Here is a 23,602-nt window from a genome sequence, read left to right on the forward strand (position 1 = left end):
CTATGGACTGTAGCCTACCAGGCTCCTCAGTCCATGGGATTTTCCAGGCAAGAGTACTGGAGTGCGTTGCCATTTCCTTCTCCAGGGGATCTTCCTGGCCCAGGGATCGGACCCAGGTATCGAACCCTGGTCTCCCGCATTGTTGGCAGACGCTTTACCGTCTGAGCTACCAGGGAACCTGGTACTTCTTAGTACTTATCACTAACAAATATTTTGTCAATTTTTCGTCTCCAGCAGAGTAAACGCCATAGTACCTTTGTTTTGCCAAAACAACGGTACAATGTTATCTTTTATTTGTATGTATCCCTAGTACAGAGCTTGGTACAAAGTTAGCCTCAGTAAATATTTAATGAGTAAACAGGCTAGGAGAAAAAAGTCTTCCTCGCGTAACCAAAAAAAAGGTTTTTCAATTTACAAATTATCTGAATAGGAGCAGTTCTCAGAACAACCCTGCATAAGAGGCAGAGCCTGTTGTACCAACCTATTATTCAAGTATTCGCTGAACCTTGAACATATGTCGTGGGTATGTCACAAAACAATGAAATAAACTTCTAAAAATCTGCCTGTCCGCTCTCCGACCTTGTGTAACTCACACCCTTTTGCACATTTCACCTCGTACCCAAGACACCGGTTGGTTCCGGTTTGAACCCAATTTGGCACACTATGTCGCAATACGTTCTTGAGAAGGCGCAAAAACGCAACAAGGGGAAAGAAACGCGGCGAAAGAATAATATTCTCATACTATCCTCTTTCAATTTTAAAATCAGATCAGATCAGATCATAATTTCTGTAATTCCTGCCGTTAAGACAAGAACGAAAGAACGTTCCGCGGTCCTCGGCAAAGACGGCTTAAACGCCTTCCCTGCCCACACCGACAATGGACGTTGTCTGTGACGCCCTCAACAGTGCTCCACTGGCCCCGCCCCCTAACCCGGAAGCCCTCCTCCCTACTATGCCCACCCTTCCGTTAGGGCTCCGCTCATGATTGGCTGTCCGTCGTAGGGTTTGCAGCTTCTCCGGATGCTGCGTCACGCCGTGAGCTAAAGAGACTGCGCGCACCGTCAGTAAGAGGTGGGCGGAGGGAGCGGGAGGTTTGGGTGCTTGAGTTTCACCGGCCCGGAAGGGGAACTGCGCGCTTGAGGTGTCCAGGGACTGAGGTACGGCTCCCCCGGGCCTACAGGTACCGCGGTACTCTGCACTACTGACTGTCGGCCCTCTGGGGCCGCTGCCGACGTGTGGGGAAGGTCGGAAGCTGCGGCGCTGCAGACTGCGTCACGGCCTGGCGGCCCGTCAGTTTTCTCCTGCAGGTGACCCTGTGGAGGGGGTGGCTGCTGCGGGACCTGGGATAGGCGGGCAGGGGCTCGTCCTCTCTGCCCTCTTCTTGGGCAGCGAGGTGCTGATTCATCTTCGCGGCCGGGCGGCCCAGCCGCCGCCCTAGTAGATAAGGGGATCCCGAGTCTGCTGTGTTGTAGAGTGGTGCGAGTTTTGCTGCCCGGCTCTCTTCCGAGTGTTGTGGTAAGGGTGAATTTTCTTTGATGACCAAGCGCCGGAGCTCATGAATGTGCACGGAAGCGTAAGGGCTCGATAACATTACCCATTCTGTAGCTAAGGCACCTGAGTTTCAGAGAACAAACCTGTGCCCGAGGCCACTTTTTTCTTACGGTAGAAGCAGAATTGCCATCTTGGAGGCCGCTGAACTGGCGTGCCTCCGTAGGTGTGTTGAGGACTGAGAGGCATAGCAGCTTTAGGCTGAGATGATGTAATGGCGTGAAAGTGCTAGAATGACATGGTGTTTTCCCAAAGGATGTTTGTCAGAGTTGTGCACCTCGCAGATCCCGTGACAGATCTGGAAATATATTTATATATTTAAAAGCAAGGATTCTTAGCTGTCTTCTAGGGGTTAAATCATTAGAACAGGAGTTAGACCTAGAAATCTACATTTTTAAGATATATCCCAGGTGGTTTTAGTACCTTGAATATTTTTATGTTTTGTTTCCAAGGGAAATAATACTTGGCATGGGCTTCCCAGGTGGCTCAGTGATGAAATATCTGCCTACCAATGCAGGAACCTCAGGCTCAGTCTCTGGGTGGGGAAGATCCTCTGGAGAAAGATATGGCGGCCTACTCCAGTATTCTTGCCTGGGAAATCCAGGACAGAGGAGCCTGGCATGCTGCAGTCCATGGGGTTGAAAAGAGTCCCTTGGACTTAACCAACTAAACAACAACACTTGGCATGTTTGGTTTCCACGGATGGTTTTTATAGCCTTAAAAAGTAATATGACCTTGAAAAGTTAATCATTTCTTGTTTGGATGACATTTTTCCTCTGCTCAAAGTTGTTATTAGCTCTCTTTTATAATTTCCCGCTGAATACTGGTATAAATCTTCAGCCAAAACCACGTTTATAAAATCCATCACACACCCTTTTAATTCTCTGTTAGCCACATAACTCAAACAAGTTATTTCTTTTGTTACTGTTCCTGTTGAGATTTAAGCCCATTTTGGTGATCTGTCTCAAACTTTTTGTGAGATGGGTTTCTTGAACTAACAAGAAACAAGCAGAGTATTTATTATCATTTTAAAACATCTCTTGATCTTTTATACTAGGAAGTGACTGGCTTTTATCTCTTCTACGTCCTTCCTTCAGTTGGTTAATGGGTTGTTTTTTGTCTGTCTCTAGCGTTTCAGATCTGCTTGGTAAACCTGGTGTACCACCATGCTGGCCGCAAGACTTGTGTGTCTCCGAGCACTGCCTTCTAGGGTTTTCCACCCAGCTTTCACCAAGGCCTCCCCCGTTGTGAAGAATTCCATCACAAAGAATCAATGGCTTTTAACACCCAGCAGGGTAAAGATAATGTTTTTGTATTGTCTGTCTGTCTCTATGCTCCTGGGCCTTTTTTTTTTTTTGGACAAAGCATGAAGCTCCCGACTCTATCAATTAGTGATTAACTGAAACAACCCTGAAAAAGCCCCAAATCAGCACTGTCTCCCTATTGGCTTCTTAGCATTCTGTTCCGTCCTTATCACATATGATAAAGAACCCCTATAACTTGTCCTTTACTTACAGCTCTTGGAGTTTCTCATTCAGAGAATTTAGAGTAATTTGTGAAGGATTGAGAGCTGTATGGTTCAACAAAGAAATCGTGGATCCTATTGTCAAAAGCTTAAGACCCTGGGAATATTACTGGCTGACCAATTGCTAACCATGTCATTTCAGCTCTTGCTTAGAGAGTGGTAAAATAAAATCTGTCTGGTTAAAGAGAAACCCGTTCCTTTTATACTAGATTTCTGCTCTAGCATTCAGATTAGGAGTATAAATTTTTAAATGTGAGGTAGATGGAAATGTACAGAAGCTAAGAGGGACAACTTTTTTCTTCTTAAAATTAACTGTTTCACTGTTGAAAAAGCTGAAATACAGGTAGAAGTCCTCTCTCCCTTTGGCTTTGTGTTGAGGGAAAAATTGAGCCCATTTCCCAGAAGAGAACTGTAGTTAATGCTTATTGAATGCATATCTTTTAAAAGTTAGTGTTTAAAATGATAAGTCTAGAGGTATAAATAAAATTTATAGTTTATGAAATAAGTAATTCTGAAACTTGAACTCAGAAGTTATATTGTAATGAATTAGTGAGTCACTTCAAAGCTAGAGTACAGGTAGGGTCTAATTTAATTTTTTAAAGATTAGCTAACCTTCATAGTGAAGTTACACACATAGAAAGTATCAAGCTACTTTTTACAGAGTTATCTAGAGTGTCGAGATCCACCCTCTGTTTTATTGTTAACATTCTTTTATATGGGTGGTATGTGTCTTTGTTTTCATTTATGTCAGGAATATGCTACCAAGACAAGAATTGGGATTCGACGTGGAAAAACAACCCAAGAACTCAAGGAGGCAGCTTTGGAACCATCGGTGGAAAAAATATTTAAAAGTAGGTGGCAACCTTTAGTAAACTCTTAAGAGGCCCCTGAACAACCTCCTTAAAATGTGTGCAAACTTGTGTGTATGTGCATCTTGTGAGAAGGGCAGTCATCCTCAGGGATCTGATGACCCTGGAAAGATTGCTACTTGGCTCTGGGCTCAGTGGTTCCCAGTCAGATTTCTTCCAGAAAAAAATTGTACTTTCACCTTTTTTTTTTTAAGGATTATTAGTTATTATGCTATAATCTGAAAGTTACACTCTGTTAATGAAGTTCATTTGAAGTTGTGTAGACTCTTACTCAGACATAATATTTGTATATGTTTCAGGCCAAGAGTAAATCACCAAAACATAGGTGTTAATAAAAACCTGGTTGTTCAAGAAGGGCCCATTTAGGGCCTCTCAGGAAGCAATACCTTAATGAAGTCAGCTTAGTTCACAGCTTGACTTTCAGCTTTGCAACCTCAGAATCTTGATTGGTCATCTACCCAAAGTCAAAGAACTCTACTTAACACCCTTGCAAAAGGTTAATACCTATCTTCCCTGACTTAAAATGGGGTTACATCCTGATAAACCCATCATAAGTTGAGGATAAGTTCAGGATACACTTAATATACCTAACCTTGAGAATATCATACATAGCTCAGCCTAGCCTACCTTAAATGTGTTGAGAATATATAACATTTGCCTAAAGTTGGGCAAAACTGTTTTATAAAGTGTTGACTCTTCCCTGTTATTTGTTGAATCCTGAAGGTGAAAAACTTGTTGAATGAGCACAGAATGGTTATAAGTGTGTGGGTGGTTTGCCCGCACAGTCAGCTGGCTGGCTGGGCACTGTGGCTTCCTGTCACGGCCCTGCATCACAGGGAACTATTAACCCAGGAAAAGACTCACATTAAAAATTTAAAGTGCAGTTTCTACTTGAATGCATATTGTTTTTGCATCTTTGTAAAGTTGAAAAATCTTAAGTTGGGGACCATCTGTATACAAATGGGAGAGAGCCCTACGTGGCGTTCCTCAGGGCATTTCTATTGGTCAGTTGGCCCTAGAAACCAAATTATATGAGTCATCTCAGTCCATAGTAACATTGTTAGTGAACAGACTTTGACTAAAGGGAGTAAGAGGCTCTTTGTCAATATCTCCATGCAGTTAAGAGTTGATAATTGTTTCTTTCTCAGCACTCGTGAAAACAAGAGCGCCCTCTCCCTTGATTCAGCTGCGTGAACACTAATGACATTTTCCTTTGGTTCTTTTGTTCCTGATCATCTTTGTTAATAGCACTGTGTAACATTTGACTGAAAATGTGCTCATCTTTACTTTCTAAGAGTGCCATGAGGATGTACATCTCTTATGAATAAAATAGTGTGTATCACAGAAGTACCCCTACATCTGCAGATAACACTGTGTCCTCAAATTTTGTTAGAGTGAAATTACAGATTAATTAAGTCTGATCATGTTAGTCAAGACAACAATTACTGTGCATCTCCTCCTGTGTTCTGCAGTTGATCAGATGGGAAGATGGTTTATTGCTGGAGGGGCTGCAGTTGGTCTTGGAGCTTTGTGCTACTATGGATTGGGAATGTCTAATGAGATCGGAGCTATTGAAAAAGCTGTGTAAGTAAATTGTTCCCAGACAAGTTAGCCTTAAAGCTTCCAGGTTTCTTCTCATCTTTTGCCGCTTTTGGAATCTTTTATGTCCAGTGTTCTAACTGTGTGCAGATATACATGAATAAAAACAATCTATTTCCTTTGCACCTATTTATTCAAAGTAAATAGAAATCTTTACCATAGTCATATGTGTTTAAGCTAGGAGAAAATGTGTTGTTTTGTATGTATGCCAAGTGCTTCTATGCATTTTGGTACTTTTTATCATAACTCCAACATACACATCATTATCTCCTAGATAATGGGATAAAATTTGGAGCAATTATCCAGGTCTCCCAGCCAGTAAATGATTCAACCAAGATTCACATTCATAATCCTGTAAATTAACCATGTTGTGTTTCTTACAGAATTTGGCCTCAGTATGTGAAGGATAGAATTCATTCCACTTACATGTACTTAGCAGGAAGTATTGGCTTAACAGCTTTGTCTGCTGTGGCAGTGAGCAGAACTCCTGCTCTCATGAACTTCATGATGAGAGGCTCTTGGATAGTAAGTCGGCTTGTTTTTGTTTTCCTTTGCCACTAAATAGCAAAAGATTAGATGAAAACTATTGGAGGAGGGGTATTAAGTGGAAAGAATACCTTACTATATTAAATATGTTTTTGTTCAGGTAATATATGAATTGTGGGTGCAGCTGAAACAAAGTAGGATATACATTCTTAGGCAAGTCAGGTATTATTCCATGTTGAATATGTATTTTAGTAGCAGTAAAGGTGTTGGAACTTAAACTTACAGGGAACATCCTACTTACCTAGTAGCAGATTTAACACAGCTCTGTTTTCTAGAAGTTCACTAAAAAATAAGGCAGATGAAAATCCATCTTAGAGATCAAGGAAAATAGCTGTCACAAAAACCCAAGCTACTCTAAGAGTAGAATAATACTGCTGCTGTTACTCTGAATTCTCCTTGAACCTATATAAGGCTTTATATTCAATGAGAGTTTCGGTTCAGAGGACAGAGCAGTCCAGTTGTATAAAATAGTTTGGAAAGAGGAGAGAAGGTAGTCACTCCAAGTGACTTTATAATCCCATTCAAGTGAACTTTGAGTGTTTGAGGTCTGGAGTAGAAAGAAGACACAATTAGGGTGTGTTTGATTGCCAAGCTGAGCAGAGTGCCTAACAGAGGCCATTGCAGATACTGAAACAGCAAAAGTATGATATGTATTTGAGCTTTAAGAGCTGATGTGGAAGAGACGAGAAGCAAGTGTACCAGCTGTGTCTCTTCGAGGTCTGAAACAAGGGATGGTAAGAGCACAAACCAGAGCAGTAGTGTGAGACTGGAAAGGAAGGGGAGATGGGAAAGTTTATCTAATACACTTACAGACTTCTCATGGCAACTGCCCACTGATTCTTTCCATTTTTCTCTTGGCAACCCAGATCCCCATGACTTCCAAATCTGTAATATTTCCACTATACTGTACTTTCCAAAAGGAGACCCATGTGCAGTTATCTAGCCATTTGGACGCTTGAGTATTAGGGTCTTGCTTCTCAGATGGGTGTAAGGGTCTCCTAGCCTCGAGGTTATCGAAGGCACACAATCAGCTTGTTGCATTCTCATCAGGTATGCCAGTTTTAATGAGGTAAACAGTTCAAAGCAGTGCTTTTATAATAAAGCAAACATGAAAGATTAAAATACACAAAAGACTTTAATCCCTAAAATACAAGACTTAAAGGAAGTTTTGTGCTTGAACCATATTCTCAGGTGCCTGTAGGCATAAGATTAGTCTCACCTGCTGTTAGGGCTGCTTAAGTAAAATAGTTTAGAAAGCCAGACAGGTGCTACAGAGATGAAGAAGCCTTTGGAAGGTGACAGGCATACGCATGCTGTCAAAGTACCAAGCACAAAGTTTCTGCTTTTGAAACAGAGTAGAGACATCTGACAGTGCTTATAACAGCCATGGTATCTACTAAGAAAACTTTCTCAAGGAAGGAATCCTTGAATACGTCAGCCAGATAGGAAGACAGGTATTTTTTGGCACAATAAACAGAATTAAAGAGGCAGGAAACTGGGATGTATTTGCAGTATACCAGTTCAGTGTAGCTGAAGTGTACAGTATGGGAAGGTAAAAGGCAAAAAACGGACCTGGGTCATGAAGGATTTTAAAAGAAAAATACACAATTGTGTTAAATATCCTGAAAATGCAGAGATCCATGAAGTAGCTTTTAGTAATTGTTTCTCCGTTGGAAGATGTTGGAGTAGAATCCAGTGTGCTGGTCTGTATTAGGAGTGAAGGCTTTCCCATTCTCAGCAGAAACAGCTGTTACACTTACCTGGACTTTACCACAGGGGTTGACCATTCAGATGTCCTTGGTTCAGGCAGATAAGGCAGATGAATGAGGCAGGCCTGGTATGTTACACGGGATTATTGGCACCTAGAGAAGTGAAGTGAAGTCGCTCAGTCGTGTCTGACTCAGCTACCCCATGGACTGTAGCCCACCAGGCTCCTCGGTCCATGGGATTTTCCAGGCATGAATACTGGAGTGGGTTGCCATTTCCTTCTCCAGGGGATCTTCCTGACCCAGGGATCTAACCCAGGTCTCCCGCGTTGTAGGCAGATGCTTTACCGTCTGAGCCAGCAGAGAAAGCCTTCCCAACTAAATGAATTCACTTCTGTTTGTTTGTTTGAATAGTTGGCCAAACAAAATGTCTGCTGCCTAATCTTGCCAAAGGGCTGCAAGTATGCAGTTTCTGCCTTAAATTTCCTGAAGATCATCATCTTTCTTGCATTACAAACATTTCTTTTTTGTGCACACAGAATATATAAATGTATAACAATGGAAATCTAACATAGACAAAGAAGAGGGATGAGGGCCAATTCAGCCAAAAACTGGGAGGTTAGAAGCGAAGACTCTTATTTCTCATCTTTTCATGTGCTCCTATTTTTCAAGTTTTCATTTAGAGAATAAAGTTTAAGGCAGTGTGCCATATATGTTCTAATCGGTATATCATCACTAATTGTTTTTAATGTTAGTGCTATGCCAAAATAAATATAATCTAAAATAATTGTTCTGGGATTTTTAAAGTGGTTTTGTTACACCTCTGTATAGCAAGAATAAACTTTTTTAAAGATTTATTTTTACATTTATTTGTTTGACTGTGGTGGGTCCTTGTTGCTGCACGTGGGCTCTCTAGCTGCGGCATGTGGGGCCCTCTCTCCATTGTGGTGCGTGACCTCATTGCTGTGGCTTCTCTTGTTGCGGAGCACAGGCTCTAGGTGTGTGGGCTCGTAGTTGTGGCTCCTGGACTCTGTCAGGCCCAGCAGTTGTGGTGCACAGGCCTAGTTACTTCGTGGAATGTGGGACACTCCCGGACCAGGGATAAATAGGTGTCCCCTAGCATTGCAGGGTGGATTCCTAACCACTGGACCACTAGGGAAGCCCAGAATAAAAACTCATTTACTTAAAGTTGTGTGCAATACCTTATGTATGACAGTAGGGGGCACTCTTGCTAATTTGATCAAACTGAAGTAAGCACAAGGCCTTTTAATGTGCTAGAAAAATAAAGGATTCTGTTTATTCTTCATCTTTTTAAGCATAGTCTATTGGAAGGACTAACTGAACTTGGAACTTGTGGGTTCTACTTTGTTGTTGTGTGAGGATCCATTTTTCTTAGTAATACATGTCTTTCAGACCATTGGTGCAACCTTTGCAGCCATGATTGGAGCTGGAATGCTGGTACAGTCAATATCATACGAGCAGAGTCCAGGCCCAAAGCACCTTGCTTGGTTACTACATTCTGGTATGTTGTTTAAAATTGTTGTTAAACAGTCTTAAATACTACCTTTTTGGGTGGCTCTTCACAGTCGTAAATGATACACACACAGTTTAATTAAGCCTCTGGTCTACTAAACACTTATCCTGCACTTATTCCTGGTTGTATTATTGCCAGAGCTCCATTCTGGCAAGTTAATGTTTCTGATACTGAGACCATGGACGGTCCCAGTGGTACACTATTCTCTGGTAATAGTCTAGGTAAGGCAGAGGTTTCTTTTTATGTATTTTGTCTAATACCAGAAAGATTTCAGGTCTGGTACACATCACTTGAGAATTGTTCTTACTGTGTATCTTTCAGAAAATAAAAAACTAAAGGTCTCCACCAGGGACAGAGGAGGTAAAAATAAGAGCAGAGGTTTTTGCAGTAGAATATAGGGAAGAAAACAATCAAAAAGATCTGTACAGAAGTACAGCTAATGTGACACCATTAGCTGGATCGATATTTAGATAGATCTTGACACAAAGTTACTGTAGGCAAGGCAGAGGCTGTCCAACCCTGGTATTCTGGAACAGTTTTAGTATTCTTTGAGGTACTTGTAATAGTCTCCTTAATTATGGAATGGCACATGCTTATTTACATAAAATATTTTCCATGGCAAGTATCTGCCTCTGTGTTGAGCAAAGAGCCAGCCAGGTGCAGAACCAAAACGCTTCTTAGATGCATGTTCCCTGCCACAAAATAAGACAAATTCTATAAGCGTTTCCATGAAACTTCCAGGGAGAGAGACTGAAATGTTTTTAACAGGGGTTAGTACATGGAAATTAGGCTTTGGACACCCAATATGATGAATTTCCAGTGTGAAATACATCATTTATATTCATGTGCTGTCTTTGGGTGTATATGAGACAGCGTGACTTCCCAACCTTGGCTTTCAGGTCTCTGTCCCATTAGGTCTTAGGTAATTCAACCATAGGTATTTTCCATGGAGCTTTACAAGACGGAACTTTAGTGGATGGGAGGGCAGTGATCCCAGTGTTTCTTTTAATACCAGTATCCTGCTTTTAAGAAGAAAATTATAACATAATATGCATTTGCTGCTTTTTAAAAAAAGTTATTTTAAGCCTTTTCTTCATCTCATATCTTCCAAATGTGAGTGTTATTATGAAGACTTGGTAGACTCAGACCCAAATAGTGAGCTACATTGAATTTGACAGCTACTAAAAATCTAGACTACTGTTTATACTTGTGAGTATTGATTATTTGGCTAGAAATGGTGTTACTGTTGTGATTTAGAATTTGGATAGGTATAAGTTTTAGCTTAGGAGTTTTGTGGCTACTGTTAGCTAAATAAGGAGAAAACTTTGTAGTCCTGTTGTTTAACAGTAAGCTCTAATTTGTTGAAAAGGCAGGTTAGTTAGAAGCATTTTCCTTTTGATGGTTATGTAGTAAATGCTTAAGTGCCCACTTGCTCTTTCTCCAGGTGTAATGGGTGCTGTGGTGGCTCCTCTGACGATCCTAGGGGGGCCTCTTCTCCTCAGAGCTGCGTGGTACACGGCTGGCATCGTGGGAGGTCTCTCCACCGTGGCCATGTGTGCGCCCAGTGAGAAGTTTCTGAACATGGGGGCCCCCCTGGGTGTGGGCCTCGGTGTCGTCTTTGTGTCCTCACTAGGTAAGCCGCTATGCTTTGACGCTTGGTTCTTGGTCCTGAAATCATCTAGCATACCCTGGTATTCTAATGGAGAGAATGTAGTCAGTGTCATTCAAGTTGATTTAAAGATATATGCCAGTTTGACTGGATTTACTCATTTGGCATAATGGCAGACCATTATTACTGGTTTAACCAAATACATGTAAAATGAGAAAGTTGGTCTGGAGAATGTGAAAATTGCTCTGATGCAGGAACCTTCCTATTATGTGGGCAGATGACCCATTGCAGGAATGAGTACAATGGCTTTTGAACTAAATGTATTTAAAATTAGTGCGCTTACTCAAATGTTTCCTTACCTGTGCAGTATACCAAACAAAAAGTTTTGTGAGTAATGTTGATTACAAATCCCAGTTACAGAAAAATCCTTTCAAACAATTTTTTTCCCATTTTGATTTCAGGATCGATGTTTCTTCCACCTACCACTGTGGCTGGTGCCACTCTGTACTCAGTGGCGGTTTATGGTGGATTAGTTCTTTTCAGCATGTTTCTTCTATATGATACACAGAAAGTAATCAAGCGTGCAGAAGTAGTACCAATGTATGGAGTTCAGAAATACGATCCCATCAATTCGTAAGTAGCCTTGAATGTCTTTTCTTCGTTGCATAAGGACGTTTGTGTTGGTTTGGCCTATTTTGTTTTATGACTCTTAGTTTCCAAGGGCTGCTGTAACAATTACGTAAACTGGGTGATTCACAACAACAGAAGTTTATTCTGTTTCAGAGCCCAGAAGTATGACACCAGGGTATCATCAGGGCTGGTGCGTTCTGAGGGTTCCAGAGGAGCATCTGGTCCATGCCTCTCCTAGCTTCTTGTCGTGACCAGCCATCCTTGGCATTCCTTAGCTTCTGTCCCTCTGACCTCTGCTCCTGTGTTCATGTGATATTCTCCCTGTATCTCTGTCTCTCATCAGTTCAGTTCAGTCATTCAGTCGTGTCCAACTCTTTGCAGCCCCGTGGACGGCAGCACGCCAGGCTTCCCTGTCCACCACCAGCTCCCAGAACTTGCTCAAACTCATGTCCATTGAGTCAGTGATGCCATCCAGCCATCTCATCCTCTGTCGTCCCCTTCTCCTGCCGTCAGTCTTGCCCAGAGTATTATGTCTCTCATGATGATGCCATATTGGACTAAGGTTCACCCTTCTCCAGTCCTACCTCTTCTTAATTCACATCTTAATTACATTCACAAAGACCCGAAAATAAGGTCACATTCACGGATAACACAGATTAGGACTTGAACATATCTTTTGAGTTCAGCCTCCAACAATGACTTTGTTGAATTTTAGTATTTTATTACTATTAACATTTGGTCTGGTCTCTGTCCTTAGTAAGCTATATGTACATGGAACATTTGATTGTATGGCAACTAAGTGTGATAATTAGGTGTGTATTCAGTTCATTCAGAGTATTGTACCTACTTTTGTTAGTTAGCCTTATAAAACTCTTGTCGGTAAATTATTTTTGTAGTTTATATTTAACAGACTTTAAAAGTGAAGAAAAGATATATTAGTCAAGTGTTGTTTTTGGCGAGTGTGCATGATTGACTTAATTTTTTATAGAAAAGCCAGTTTTATTAAAAATTGAGAACACTTCAATTTTAAATTTTTTATTAAAAATTGAAAATTCCATTTTGGAAATATTCAGCTTACACGCTGATGTTAAGTGTTGTATAATGATGCTGTTTCGTTTCCTTGGTGTCTCCACCAAAGTAATTAAGTAATTTCCATGAGTTTCACAGGGTCTGTGACATTTCTAAAAGTAACTTATTTTTCTTTATTTAAAACTTAATATAATGATTTTTTTTAAGTGTTCCTATAATGCTTACAGATTTGTAGCAGGTTTCTTTGGAGGTGACGCAGGGAGGCAATGAGGAAGTACACTTTAAAACGCCAGGCTTGTGTCTGACACATTTTTGTAAGGTGTCTCTTTGGTCTTGTTTTGATGAGTTCATTGTCTATCACCCTTTCTTTTTTTTTTTAACAAAATAACTGTACTCAGAGTACCAGAGAATATAAAGATTTTTTAAAAACTGCCCTTAAACAAAGATTAATCTGCCAAAAGAAAATCTTGACAGTTTGCTAGTCTGGGACTTCCTTTTTTGTTGTTTAGTCCCTAAGTAGTGTCCTGACTCTTTTGCAGCCCCACCAACTATAGCCTGCCAGGCTCCTCTCTCCCTGGGATATCCCAGGCAAGAACACTGGAATGGATTGCCATTTCCTTCTCTAGGGAATCTTCCAGACCCAAGGATCGAACCCGCATCTCCTGCATTAGCAGACAGATTCTTTACCGTTGAGCCACCAGGGAAGCCCAGGATTTCTTTAGTTGACATCTTTTTTAAAATTTCCATTTCATATACCTAGGACACATAATCTCTGGAGAAGGAAATGGCAACCCACTCCAGTGTTCTTGCCTGGAGAATCCCAGGGACGGGGGAGCCTGGTGGGCTGCCGTCTGTGGGGTCACACAGAGTCGGACACGACTGAAGTGACTTAGCAGCAGCAGGACACATAATCAGTATTGCTCTTTCTCTCCTTCATTAAGGAATAGTTTTTGTCATCGTTACAAGAACTACATCATATTTAATGGACATAATTTCTTTTCTAGGATGCTGGGAATCTACATGGATACATTAAACATATTTATGCGTGTTGCCACTATTCTAGCAACTGGAGGCAACAGGAAGAAGTGAAGTGACTCAGCTTCTGATATCCTCAATACATCAGATATCTGGCTTGTTTAATAGGGGCAGATATTCATTAAATAGTTTGTACAAGCAGCTTTCGTTGAAGTTTAGAAGATAAGAACTTGTCATCGTGTTTCAAACGTTCCAGTAATGTGATGCTTCAGGTCTGTTTTTCTCCTGGAGAATAAATTCAGTAGTTCTCTTCCAGATAGCACATGCATTTTCAATTCTTATGTCTCAGTAATTCTACAATGTTCAAATTATTGTGAAAACCAAGGTTTGTTTTTCAGGAATTTGAGTGTTTTATCTGTTTTAAAATTTATTTGGTTTAGTGAAAGTTCACAAACTTGTGTACCTGCAGTTTCCTTTTTGGAATGTGGAATATTAACAAGTAATGTCATAAGTGATGAAAGGATTTGGTGAAGGGACCAGAGAGAAGCAAAAGGGCACCTGCAGTGTTTCTTTGAATGCTCAGCACTGAGGCGATGGCGGCAGCAAGCCAGGGAGTCTGCACATGAGCAGACGAGGCATGGCTGCATCTCCGCAGAGCCGCCAGACACACTGAGCAGGTGACAAAGACATCGAGGGTTCTCCAGGCGCTCCTTACAGTACAGATGGGGTCATGCTTGACTGCCTGCTGTCTCACGCTGTTCGCAGAGTTCAAAATGCTAACCACATGGCGAATTCCTGTTATATAACGTGTATGTTGTAAGTCTTACTTTTGAATCACCTGAAACAAAGTATCCTTAAAACACTCAGGAAAAAAGACTCAAAGCATGAATGTTATTGCATTTTTAAGTATAGAAACAATATGTGCATAATTGCTGAAAAATTTTGCAAATTTATTGAGATGCTTAAAGAAATGCATGCTTGTCTTTCTCATTTCTTCAAGCTTTAAAGCTTTTATCAGAAAAACCTGTTCATGATTTATACTTGAGATTATGAAAGTTTTTCCCTTTAATCTGATTTCTTGCATTCAAAAAGGAAGGCAAAGTGAGGCTTTTTTCCTGAACTGTATTGATCAAAAATGTATTGGAGAAAACACTTCATTAGAGTTTCCCCCACCAGGATTTTCCTTCCGCATAGACTGTTATCTTGTGCCCTTTGTAAGTTTTTTGATACAGAAGAGTTATTTCTGGAAGCTCTTAAGAATGAAAAAAGTGTATGATTATTGAGATGGTGTATCGACAAATATTTATTACAGTAATCCAGAAAAAAACTATTCTAACCACCTCACTTCAGGATGTTCATTTCTGAATAATAAAGGGTCTAGTCAGATGGTGATTGGTCTGTAATTTTTCCAGCTGAACCATATACGTACCATCGAATAGGGGTTTGAGAAAGCACACGACTCTCTTACTGACATAGCACGTAGAGTAGTAGTTGTTGTTTAGTCGCTAAATCATGTCCAGCTCTTTGTGACCCCATGGACTGTAGGTCACCAGGCTCAGCTGTCTGTGGGATTTTCCAGCAGCAATACTGGAGTGGATTGCCATTTCCTTTTCCAGGGGATCTTCCTGACCCAGGGATCAAACCTGCGTCTTCCTACATGGGCAGCCGGATTCTTAACCACTGAGCTACAGTATGTCATGATAACCATGGTACTTCCAGCTAGAACTGCATTTATTTGAACTCTGGCTCTTCTGTTTATTCTTTTTGTGACTGCAGGCAAATTATTTCACCTCTCCCCCCATTGCCTCGTCTGTAAAACGAAGATGACAACAGAACTACCTCATAGGGTTAAGGTGAAATGTACGGGCACTTAGTAAATACTGCCTGAGATTTACCTGCTGTTGCTGGCTGGTTTTGAAGGGTTTTTTTTTTTTCTTAAGAAAGATCTGTATTTGTTTTCCCTTGTCTACGTCTTAAAATGTAATCTTACAGGTCCTGTTGTCAGTCATGTTTTAGAATTCAGTTTATATCCTTATGTTTGCATGGTATACACAATGCAAAATGCTGTATCTCAACACTGGGTGTCAGGCAAAGGCTTAGCTAGAAAATCGGGGTGGGGATCATTTTATTGTAGATAAGACAATGAAGACTTCAATATAAAGTGAGATATAAAATATGAATACTTATAAATTAAAATAGTAGGTCTAAAATGATAATAGAAGATCTCTAGTTCTCTGGCTCCTGTTAACAATACCACTGGGTTTTTTTTTCTCTTCACATGACTCACGGGGAAGAGTGGAGACCTACTGATTGACAAGCTTTAGGGGGAAAAAAATGTTTCTCATTTTCTAAAACATCCAGTGTTAATGGATAACTGAGATACATGATTTTAAAAAGTCACACAAAGTAATAAAGATCTATTTGTTTGCTTAGAATGGTATCTAATGAACATTCAGAGGGCGTGAATATAGCAGACACCGTGCTAACTGGACCCAGGAGAGGCAATAATAAGTAGAAATTGCTTTCTAAAGTACAGCAACCTCATGTAAAAACAACCATAATCTATTGTGATGAATGTTACAAGAGAAGTGAACAAAGTGTGTTTCTAAGATGTCCAAGGAGGAAGTCTTCAAGAGTAAACATAGTTACAGCACATAAAAAAGGTAGGGCATTTTACACAGCAGCAATACAGTGGAGTCAGGGCGGAGACATGGGGGCAGATGGCAAGGTGTGAAGCCCGACGTCCTGCTCACAGCTGGTGGTGTGTGCTGGGCCTAGGGCCCCGGACTTCTGAGTATTTTATGTGCATTTTGAGTGTTAGGATCTGGGAAGAAAGATCCTTATGCTTTCCTTAAAATTGTTCATCTGTGTAGGATGTGTCCCAGTTAAAGTCCCTGGAGTTGATACCCAAGATCTGTATCATTGGAATAGGGTAGGAGGATCCAGGCATGTTAAAGCTAATGATTGAATTGAAATTTTTCCGTGTTGTATGCTGTCCTTTGTGTGATCATAACATTCCTTTGAGCCAAGCACTGCTTCCCCCATTTTGCAGAGGAGTAAACCAAAGCCCACAGGTTGTCTTTGCACAAGGTCATAGCAGGGAAAAATAAAGTGGCAGAGTTAACCAGTTATACTGTTTGTGATGAATGCCGTAGAGCTGAAGTCCTATTTGAGAATCAGAAACTCTGTACTAGTTAAATAGGTTGAGGTTTAGCAGAACGTTAGAATTTTAGTGTTTATCAAAAGGCATTGATATTGAAGGGTAAATGGATGGTAATCGATGTTTTACTTCCTAGATCCTATTATATAGAGGACCAGAAACTCTTGTATTGCCCAGTCCACTTGAAGCTACAAAGCAGGCCATTTATTTAAGGTTGATGTAATAATCAGTAAGATGAAATCCTCCTTATTAAATAGTACTCAGTTTCACTGGCACTCAGAATGGAAGCTGTTTTCAGGAAAAGATGAAAGTTATGATCTTGACCACTTTGTATTTTTTGAAACAGCTCAGGAAGATGGAGAAAGTCCTCTCAATATTATTAATACTTGAAAATAGCAAAAGGAGCATTTTGTGTCTCCTTTTCATCTTCAGCAAAGATGAAGTAAGTGAAAAGTCTGGTGGGGAAGGAGGTTTATACTCTCAGCTGGTCCTAGGCAGGGCTGCTGCTAGTCAGCACGTGGCAGGAGCAGCGCGGTGTGTTCCCTTCAGCCTCAGCATGCCGCTCTGCTCTGCTCGTTGCTTGTGTTGCTTCCTCACCTAATGGAATATCAGCCCTCCAAAGGGGCCTCTCAGCGCTCTGCCTTCAACTGAGAAGTTGTGTTGCAACCTTGGGGCTACAGCTGGAAGCCTTTGGGTGGGGGAGGGGAGGGTCTCTGTGACTACACCCAGAAATACAGGATTGATTTTTTTCTGGCAGGATCATCCTGACATTCATTCTCATAACTAGGCAAATTCAGACAGTTTTTAAATATTTAAATGCTTTCCACTAAGCGCTTGTTAAAATCTGATGACCAGTAAGTGTGGTGTCAAATGGCCATCCTTCTAGCCTAACCTTCCACATGCCTGGAAAGGTGGACTGCTCGCCTCTGCACCCCAGGGCAGTTTACATAGCATCACAGGGCTTGGTAACCTGAGGTTCTAATGATGATCTCCCAGGAGGTGTCATGTCTTGATGTATTAGCGTGTTAGTCATGCTACCTGTTCTCAGATGCAATATTTTTCACACTTCATTTCTGAAACGTGTATTTGATTTTGTAATTTTTTCCCCATAAAACCAAACCGCTTATCTTTAAATCAGTGGCATCTTAGAATTGAAGAAATAATGGTAGTTCTCAATGATTTGTTTTCTGTTTCTCATAGTTCATTGTCCTGTAAGAACAGGGATCTGATGATTCAGAGGGAATCTTCCACAAGAAAAGTAAGAACAACCTAGCCCCACCCAGTTATGTACTTAACACAGGCTGAATGGACTGATTTCCCAGCAATGCAGAATGACTTACGAACAGAAAGGGCAGTGGTGGCTGAGAAAGAAAGCTTTTGTGCTTGGGTATGATCTGTTCATAAGGAGAGTAGGGAATTAACAAGTTGGTTCAGTTTGGTACTCCTTGAAGGAATGACCTCCTAGCACCAACTGTGGGAACAAACCAGGATGAAGGAGACCCGTTTTTGCCCTCCTGTCAAAGCCTGGCTGCAAACTTGTCAGCTAGAAGACAGCATCAGATGGGCAGAGGCAATGGGTGGTGGCCAGAAGAGCTCCCAGAGTGAGAGACAGCCACTGGCCCTGGCCCTGGTGACCTTTGAGCAGGGAACACTGGAGACAAAACTCTACCATTGGTGGGAAATTTCGGGGCTGTACACCACAGCATTAATCTTTACACGTCACTTTTTTAAGAAGTCAGGTGAAGAGAGTCACTCTATTTGGTAGCAAGCTGTTAGGAGAAACGGCAACAAACAAACCAAGGTAATTGTGAAGTGATTATTCAGAAACTACAAAAGCAGTATCCAGACTGATCGCTCCAGGAGTTCAGAGACAGCAGTTATGTAAGTGCTCACAGGAACACCGATGTCCTGCGTACCACAGAAGGGTTGGGAGCCCCCAGCTTTGATGGGAAGGGGCGTGTCTGGGGCAGCCTCCACACAAGGCATCATGGGAAGTATCCTGACCTACTTTGCAGAGGTGGGCTGCCATCTATGGGGTCGCACAGAGTCAGACACGACTGAAGCGACTTAGCAGCAGCGGCCTCTGCCTGCACACCAAATGTGTCTGTGACTAATTGTGTGCTCACATGTTATGTCACCATTGTACTGGCTGCTTCAGAAAAGACGGAAGTGTGATCTACCTCATTTAAGTAGAAGAAGCATTTAAAGAAGAAGTTGGGGTCTTCTCTGGCAGTGTAGTGATTAGGACTCTGAGCTTCCACGCCATGGGGCATGGGTTCAATCCCTGGTTAGGGAACTAAGATCCTGCATGCCCTGAGGCATGGCAAAAAGAAGGTGGAGAAATTATGACAAGATTTTTACTCTTGTTAATTCTGAGTGACAGAAAAATGGGCATTTGGAAGGGAAATGGGGTGTTCAGTATCTTTTTCAGTATATTATATCTGCCCCTAAATAGTTTTGGGGGGCTTCCCTGGTGGCTCAGTGGTAAAGAATCTGCCTGCCAATGGAGGAGACATGGGTTTGATCCCTGAGTTGGGAAGATATAAGAAAGTGCCAACCTACTCCAGTATTCCTGCCTGGGAAATCCCATGGACATAGGAGCCTGGAGGGCTACAGTCCATGTGGTCACCAAGAGTCAGATGTGACTTAGCAACTAAATACCACAACAAATAGTTTTGTAAAATGGGAAGTCCATAGGGAGAGAAAATACATTGAAACACTTTAAAAGAAGCTTTTCGGATTTTAGAAACTTAGTGGGAAAGCAGAACGTCTCTCCACCCTGTGGCCTTTGGCACCATCTCACCTGAGTGGGACTGACCCAGAGCCTTCAAGGTCCTTGAAGCGCTGATGTGCTGTGTCTGCAGTGATGTCAGGGTTGAAGTTTAGCCCAGGACACAGAGCTCTTGCCGCACCTTAGGCATCCACCGGGTCCTGGTGGTGCTAGGTGTGGGGTGAGAGTAAGGGAAGGTGACACCTCTCTTCTGGGAAGCCTGCTGCCAAACTTGCAAAGCACAGCAGATGCTGACAAACAGGATCCATCCCAACCCTCCCTGCCATCCTCCAGCTACGAGCACTGGCAGAAGCGGAACATCTTGGCATCCCCCTCCTCCTCCCTGCTGCCCAAGTTCCTGGCACCCGTTCTGCTGGTCCTTTGACCCTTCCCCATCAAGGTCCTCGTTCATGAGTGGGTCTGCTGTCAGTCATTTAGACCTGAATTTCAGTGTGCTTATTTTTTCTTAGCCCTGAATCGTGGCAAGAAAAGACAGTCATTTCGCACTGAAGCATAGTACATTCTTGAACACCAGTGGGAGGTTGGTATTTCTTGGAGACAGGTTGCTATTGAAAAAAGAAGGGAAAGCTTTGCACTCCACTGCTGGCAGCTGACTGCCTAATGGAACAAAAACTCCTTTTCATATAACACAATGCTTTACCATCCCACTTTCATCAAAGGGATCTCTTCCTCTCCAGCTTCAACTACTGTTTTACAGAGGAGCAAAGAAACTGAGGAACAGAGGAGTTGAGCAACTTGTCCAGAGTCATACAGCTTACACACGGCACGCTTAGAGCCTGGATCTCGTGGCTGTAGAGCCTGGGCTCTTCACAAGTGTAGGGGAAGGTAAGGAGACAGCGATCCCAAGTGTCCTGAGTCCCCTACTCCAGACTAAAACCATGTGGTGGGTGTGAAGGGGTGGAGGCGAGAGGCCAGGAAGTCCAGTGAGAAAGCAGAAAGCCAAGGGACTGGTCCCATTAGAGACTCAGAGGTGGTGGCTTCATAGGTGCTGCAGCACCAGCATGGAGCGGCCAGAGGATGGGAAAGACAGTGCCTTCCAGTCTCCTCGGGCGGCTTCATGGTGTGGGAGAGGAGATCATTTTCTGGCGTGTGCCCATGGAGGAGCCAACAGGTCTGCCAGTAGCCACCATGGTGAGCCAGGGCAGCCCACAGCCGTGACTGGGGGCAGGCAGCGGGAGAGGCAAGAGGAGAGGTGGAAGGATTCACAGCAACTTTGAGCACCGAGGGGGCCAGTGAGGGCAGAGGTGGAGGCAGCAGGCCCTGGTTCACCAGTCCTGACCCCAGCAGCAGAGCAACCCAGAGGCAGGCAGGATCCAGTGAGCTGGAGGCTGATGAGGAAGTTCAGATTAGCTGTAAAAACACAGAGAAAGTATCGGGTTTGGGTGCAGATTGAGGATGGCACGTAAGCTAAACATTAACATTGTGGATTATTTCCAACCAACGAGTTCTTGTGGAACCAAGTCAGGAAAGAACCTCAGCTTTGGAGGCACAAGACTGGTTCCAAGTGAGAAGTTACCATAACCTGTTCAGGTGAAAGAAAACTTTCCTTTCCCTTGTTGCAAGATGGAAATGAAATGCCTGCATCCCTAAGGCAGGAGGAGAATTAAATTAGAAGACAGTTGAAGGACCACACCAGATGCTGACCCCTCCCTATATTATAAACTGACCTGCAATTTGCTGGGCAAATAAAAGAGGGAGAATCATTTCTGATCAATCACGGGGTCCATAAAGCATCCTTGAAGAAAAGCGTGATGGCCAAGAGTGAAGTGAGGGACACGAGCCAGAATGTTCTTACCATAAAGGGCTTCAGGCATTTTCCTAATTGACCTCACAAATCACAGACTTAACTTGAAAATATTTTCTTCCTTGTAAATTCCCTTGTGTGTTAGGTGTGTCTCCAGAGACTTATTTCTCAGGAAGGCCGCCAAGTGTTCCAATTCATCTTTGGAAAGGATTCAAAGCCTCAAATTTGATTATTTTTGTACCCAAACTTCATGTGCTTAAAAACTAACAGGTGTTCCTGTTAAAATGCTTCTCATTTTCACCTCTCTCAGTTCGACATGAGATTTCAAATATTCTAAAGAGCCAGAGGTGTTTCTTCCTTTTTTAAAGAAGTTGACAGCTATCTTTGAAATCTTAAAAAAGCAGGTGATAAATCTGTGAACAGGAATTGTCTCTGGGGAGTGGGATTACAGATGGAATTTATACTTAATACCCTGTGTTATTCAAATGAATGCATCAGAGATCGCTTCAGTAATTTTTTAGAAGCATTTAAAAAGGAGATGGAATTCTGACATCTGAATCTACTCTTCTCTTTAAACATATGGTCCCAGGAACACCTGAGAATCTGTGAATCGTATGTGTGAGTGTGTAAGTAACAGTCTCCTGAGATTGCCGGTTCTTCTTGCTCTTAACTGTTCCATGCCCCCATGGCTCTGTTCTATGGTGACAAAAAAGCCATACTGAAAACCTAATGTCTATTTCTGACTCTCTGGCTGAGTGGCTGAGGGTTCTGAGAAAATTACCCAAGTCCTGGCTTTAGTTAGAGCGTAAATCTCAACAAATCTCTTCACTAGCCTGGGTTGTTGTTGTTCGGTCGCTCAGTCATGTCTGACTCTCTGCGACCCCATGGACTGCTGCATGCTAAGCTTCCTTACAGAGAAGGCAATGGCACCCCACTCCAGTACTCTTGCCTGGAAAATCCCATGGACGGAGGAGCCTGGTAGGCTGTAGTTCATGGGGTCACTAAGAGTCGGACACGACTGAGCGACTTCACTTTCACTTTTCACTTTCCTGCATTGGAGAAGGAAATGGCAACCCACTCCAGTGTTCTTGCCTAGAGAATCCCAGGGACGGGGGAGCCTGGTGGGCTGCCGTCTATGGGGTCGCACAGAGTTGGACACGACTGAAGTGACTTAGCAGCAACAGCAGGCTTCCTTATCCTCCACTATCTCCCAAAGTTGCTCAGATTCATATCCACTGACTCAGTGATGCTATCCAGCCATCTCATCCTCTGTTGCCCCCTTCTCCTTTTGCCTTCAATCTTTCCCAGTATCAGGGTTGTTTCCAATGAGTTGGCTCTTCCCATCACGTGGCCAAAATATTGGAACTTCAGCTTCAGCATCAGTCCTTCCGATGAATATTCAGGGTTGACTCTCTCCTAACTTCTGCACCACTGCTAAGCAGTGAGAGTTCACCTTGGCCAGTCTCTACTCCCTCTGCTAAGTGGCTTGTTCTTTTCACCTCTGATGATGGTTTGCCAAAAGGAAAAAGGAACCATGCCAATGCAAAGAGTGCCTATTTCAGCAGGTAACGGGTGAGTGGCAGCCAAAGGTATGCTGTTGCCCAGAGAACTCGGTGGCACCCCAAGTAACCCCAGATAAGAATTAGATAAAATAGTGGTAAAGTACTTGATGTGGGTCATGGATGTAATCTCAATCTTAGGAAGCATCTTCAGGAAATGTTGCTGAATTTAGGAACCTGTAACAAGCAATCTAAGAACAAGGTGTAGGCTGACGGATGCAGCCTCAAGACCAGCCCCATCCTCTCTCGGCCTCTCCTTCCTACGATGCCTCTCCTTGGCACCTGCTCTGAAGCCACCCTTGGCAGACCCCTTGGGTCTTTCTCATCATACCTTCTGCCACTGCCCACTCAGCACAGCCAGCAGGATTCAGAACACAGCCTGGAAAGGGAATCAGGCAGGGGCCAGGCAAGTGACTAACGCAGTATGACATTTGGTCCTTGAGCCCAGTGGCTCCAACTAGTTTCCTTGTGTGGACTGGTTTTAAAGGTTTTTGAAAACACATCAAAGCACACAGGCTGACTGTCAGAAATCCCCTGGCCGAGCAATTTGCTCAGGAAGCTGTCTGAGAATATGATCTAAATTGAATCTCTAATCTCTAGCAAGAGAAGAGGGCCAGTCCCAGGCAGTGGGGATTGTCCAAACTGACTGCCAGAAACTAGTACGATCCTAGAGAGCTGAACCTGATACTACCATCTGTCCACATGCCCTTCAACGCTGGGAACCAGAGCCAGCTCTTTGGTTAGAAGGGCAGACTTATTAAGGCAAAGGACAGAGAGA

General features: G+C 42.6%; 1 protein-coding gene across 4 annotated transcripts; it reads left to right on the forward strand.

Moving 5' to 3' along the window:
• The first annotated feature begins 1,042 nt into the window (after positions 1–1,042).
• GHITM (growth hormone inducible transmembrane protein) lies at positions 1,043–14,956 on the forward strand. 4 transcript variants are annotated; one of them, XM_005226337.3, is made up of 9 exons: positions 1,043–1,071; positions 2,679–2,843; positions 3,825–3,924; positions 5,415–5,526; positions 5,925–6,066; positions 9,207–9,315; positions 10,772–10,960; positions 11,398–11,569; positions 13,600–14,956. In XM_005226337.3, exons 2-9 carry the CDS (start codon positions 2,715–2,717, stop codon positions 13,682–13,684), a joined length of 1,038 nt encoding a protein of 345 aa, XP_005226394.1. In that variant the 5' UTR covers positions 1,043–1,071; positions 2,679–2,714; the 3' UTR covers positions 13,685–14,956.
• The last annotated feature ends 8,646 nt before the right edge of the window (positions 14,957–23,602 follow it).

The sequence above is a fragment of the Bos taurus genome, chromosome 28 (genome assembly GCF_002263795.3).
Source record: "Bos taurus isolate L1 Dominette 01449 registration number 42190680 breed Hereford chromosome 28, ARS-UCD2.0, whole genome shotgun sequence".
NCBI lineage: Eukaryota > Metazoa > Chordata > Mammalia > Artiodactyla > Bovidae > Bos > Bos taurus.

Coding starts and splice junctions, on each gene's coding strand:
- GHITM (XM_005226337.3), top strand. CDS start 2,715: ATGCTGGCCGCAAGACTTGTGTGTCTCCGAGCACTGCCTTCTAGGGTT. Junction 9,316..10,771: donor TGCTTGGTTACTACATTCTG/GTATGTTGTTTA, acceptor CTCTTTCTCCAG/GTGTAATGGGTGCTGTGGTG. Junction 10,961..11,397: donor CGTCTTTGTGTCCTCACTAG/GTAAGCCGCTAT, acceptor TTTTGATTTCAG/GATCGATGTTTCTTCCACCT.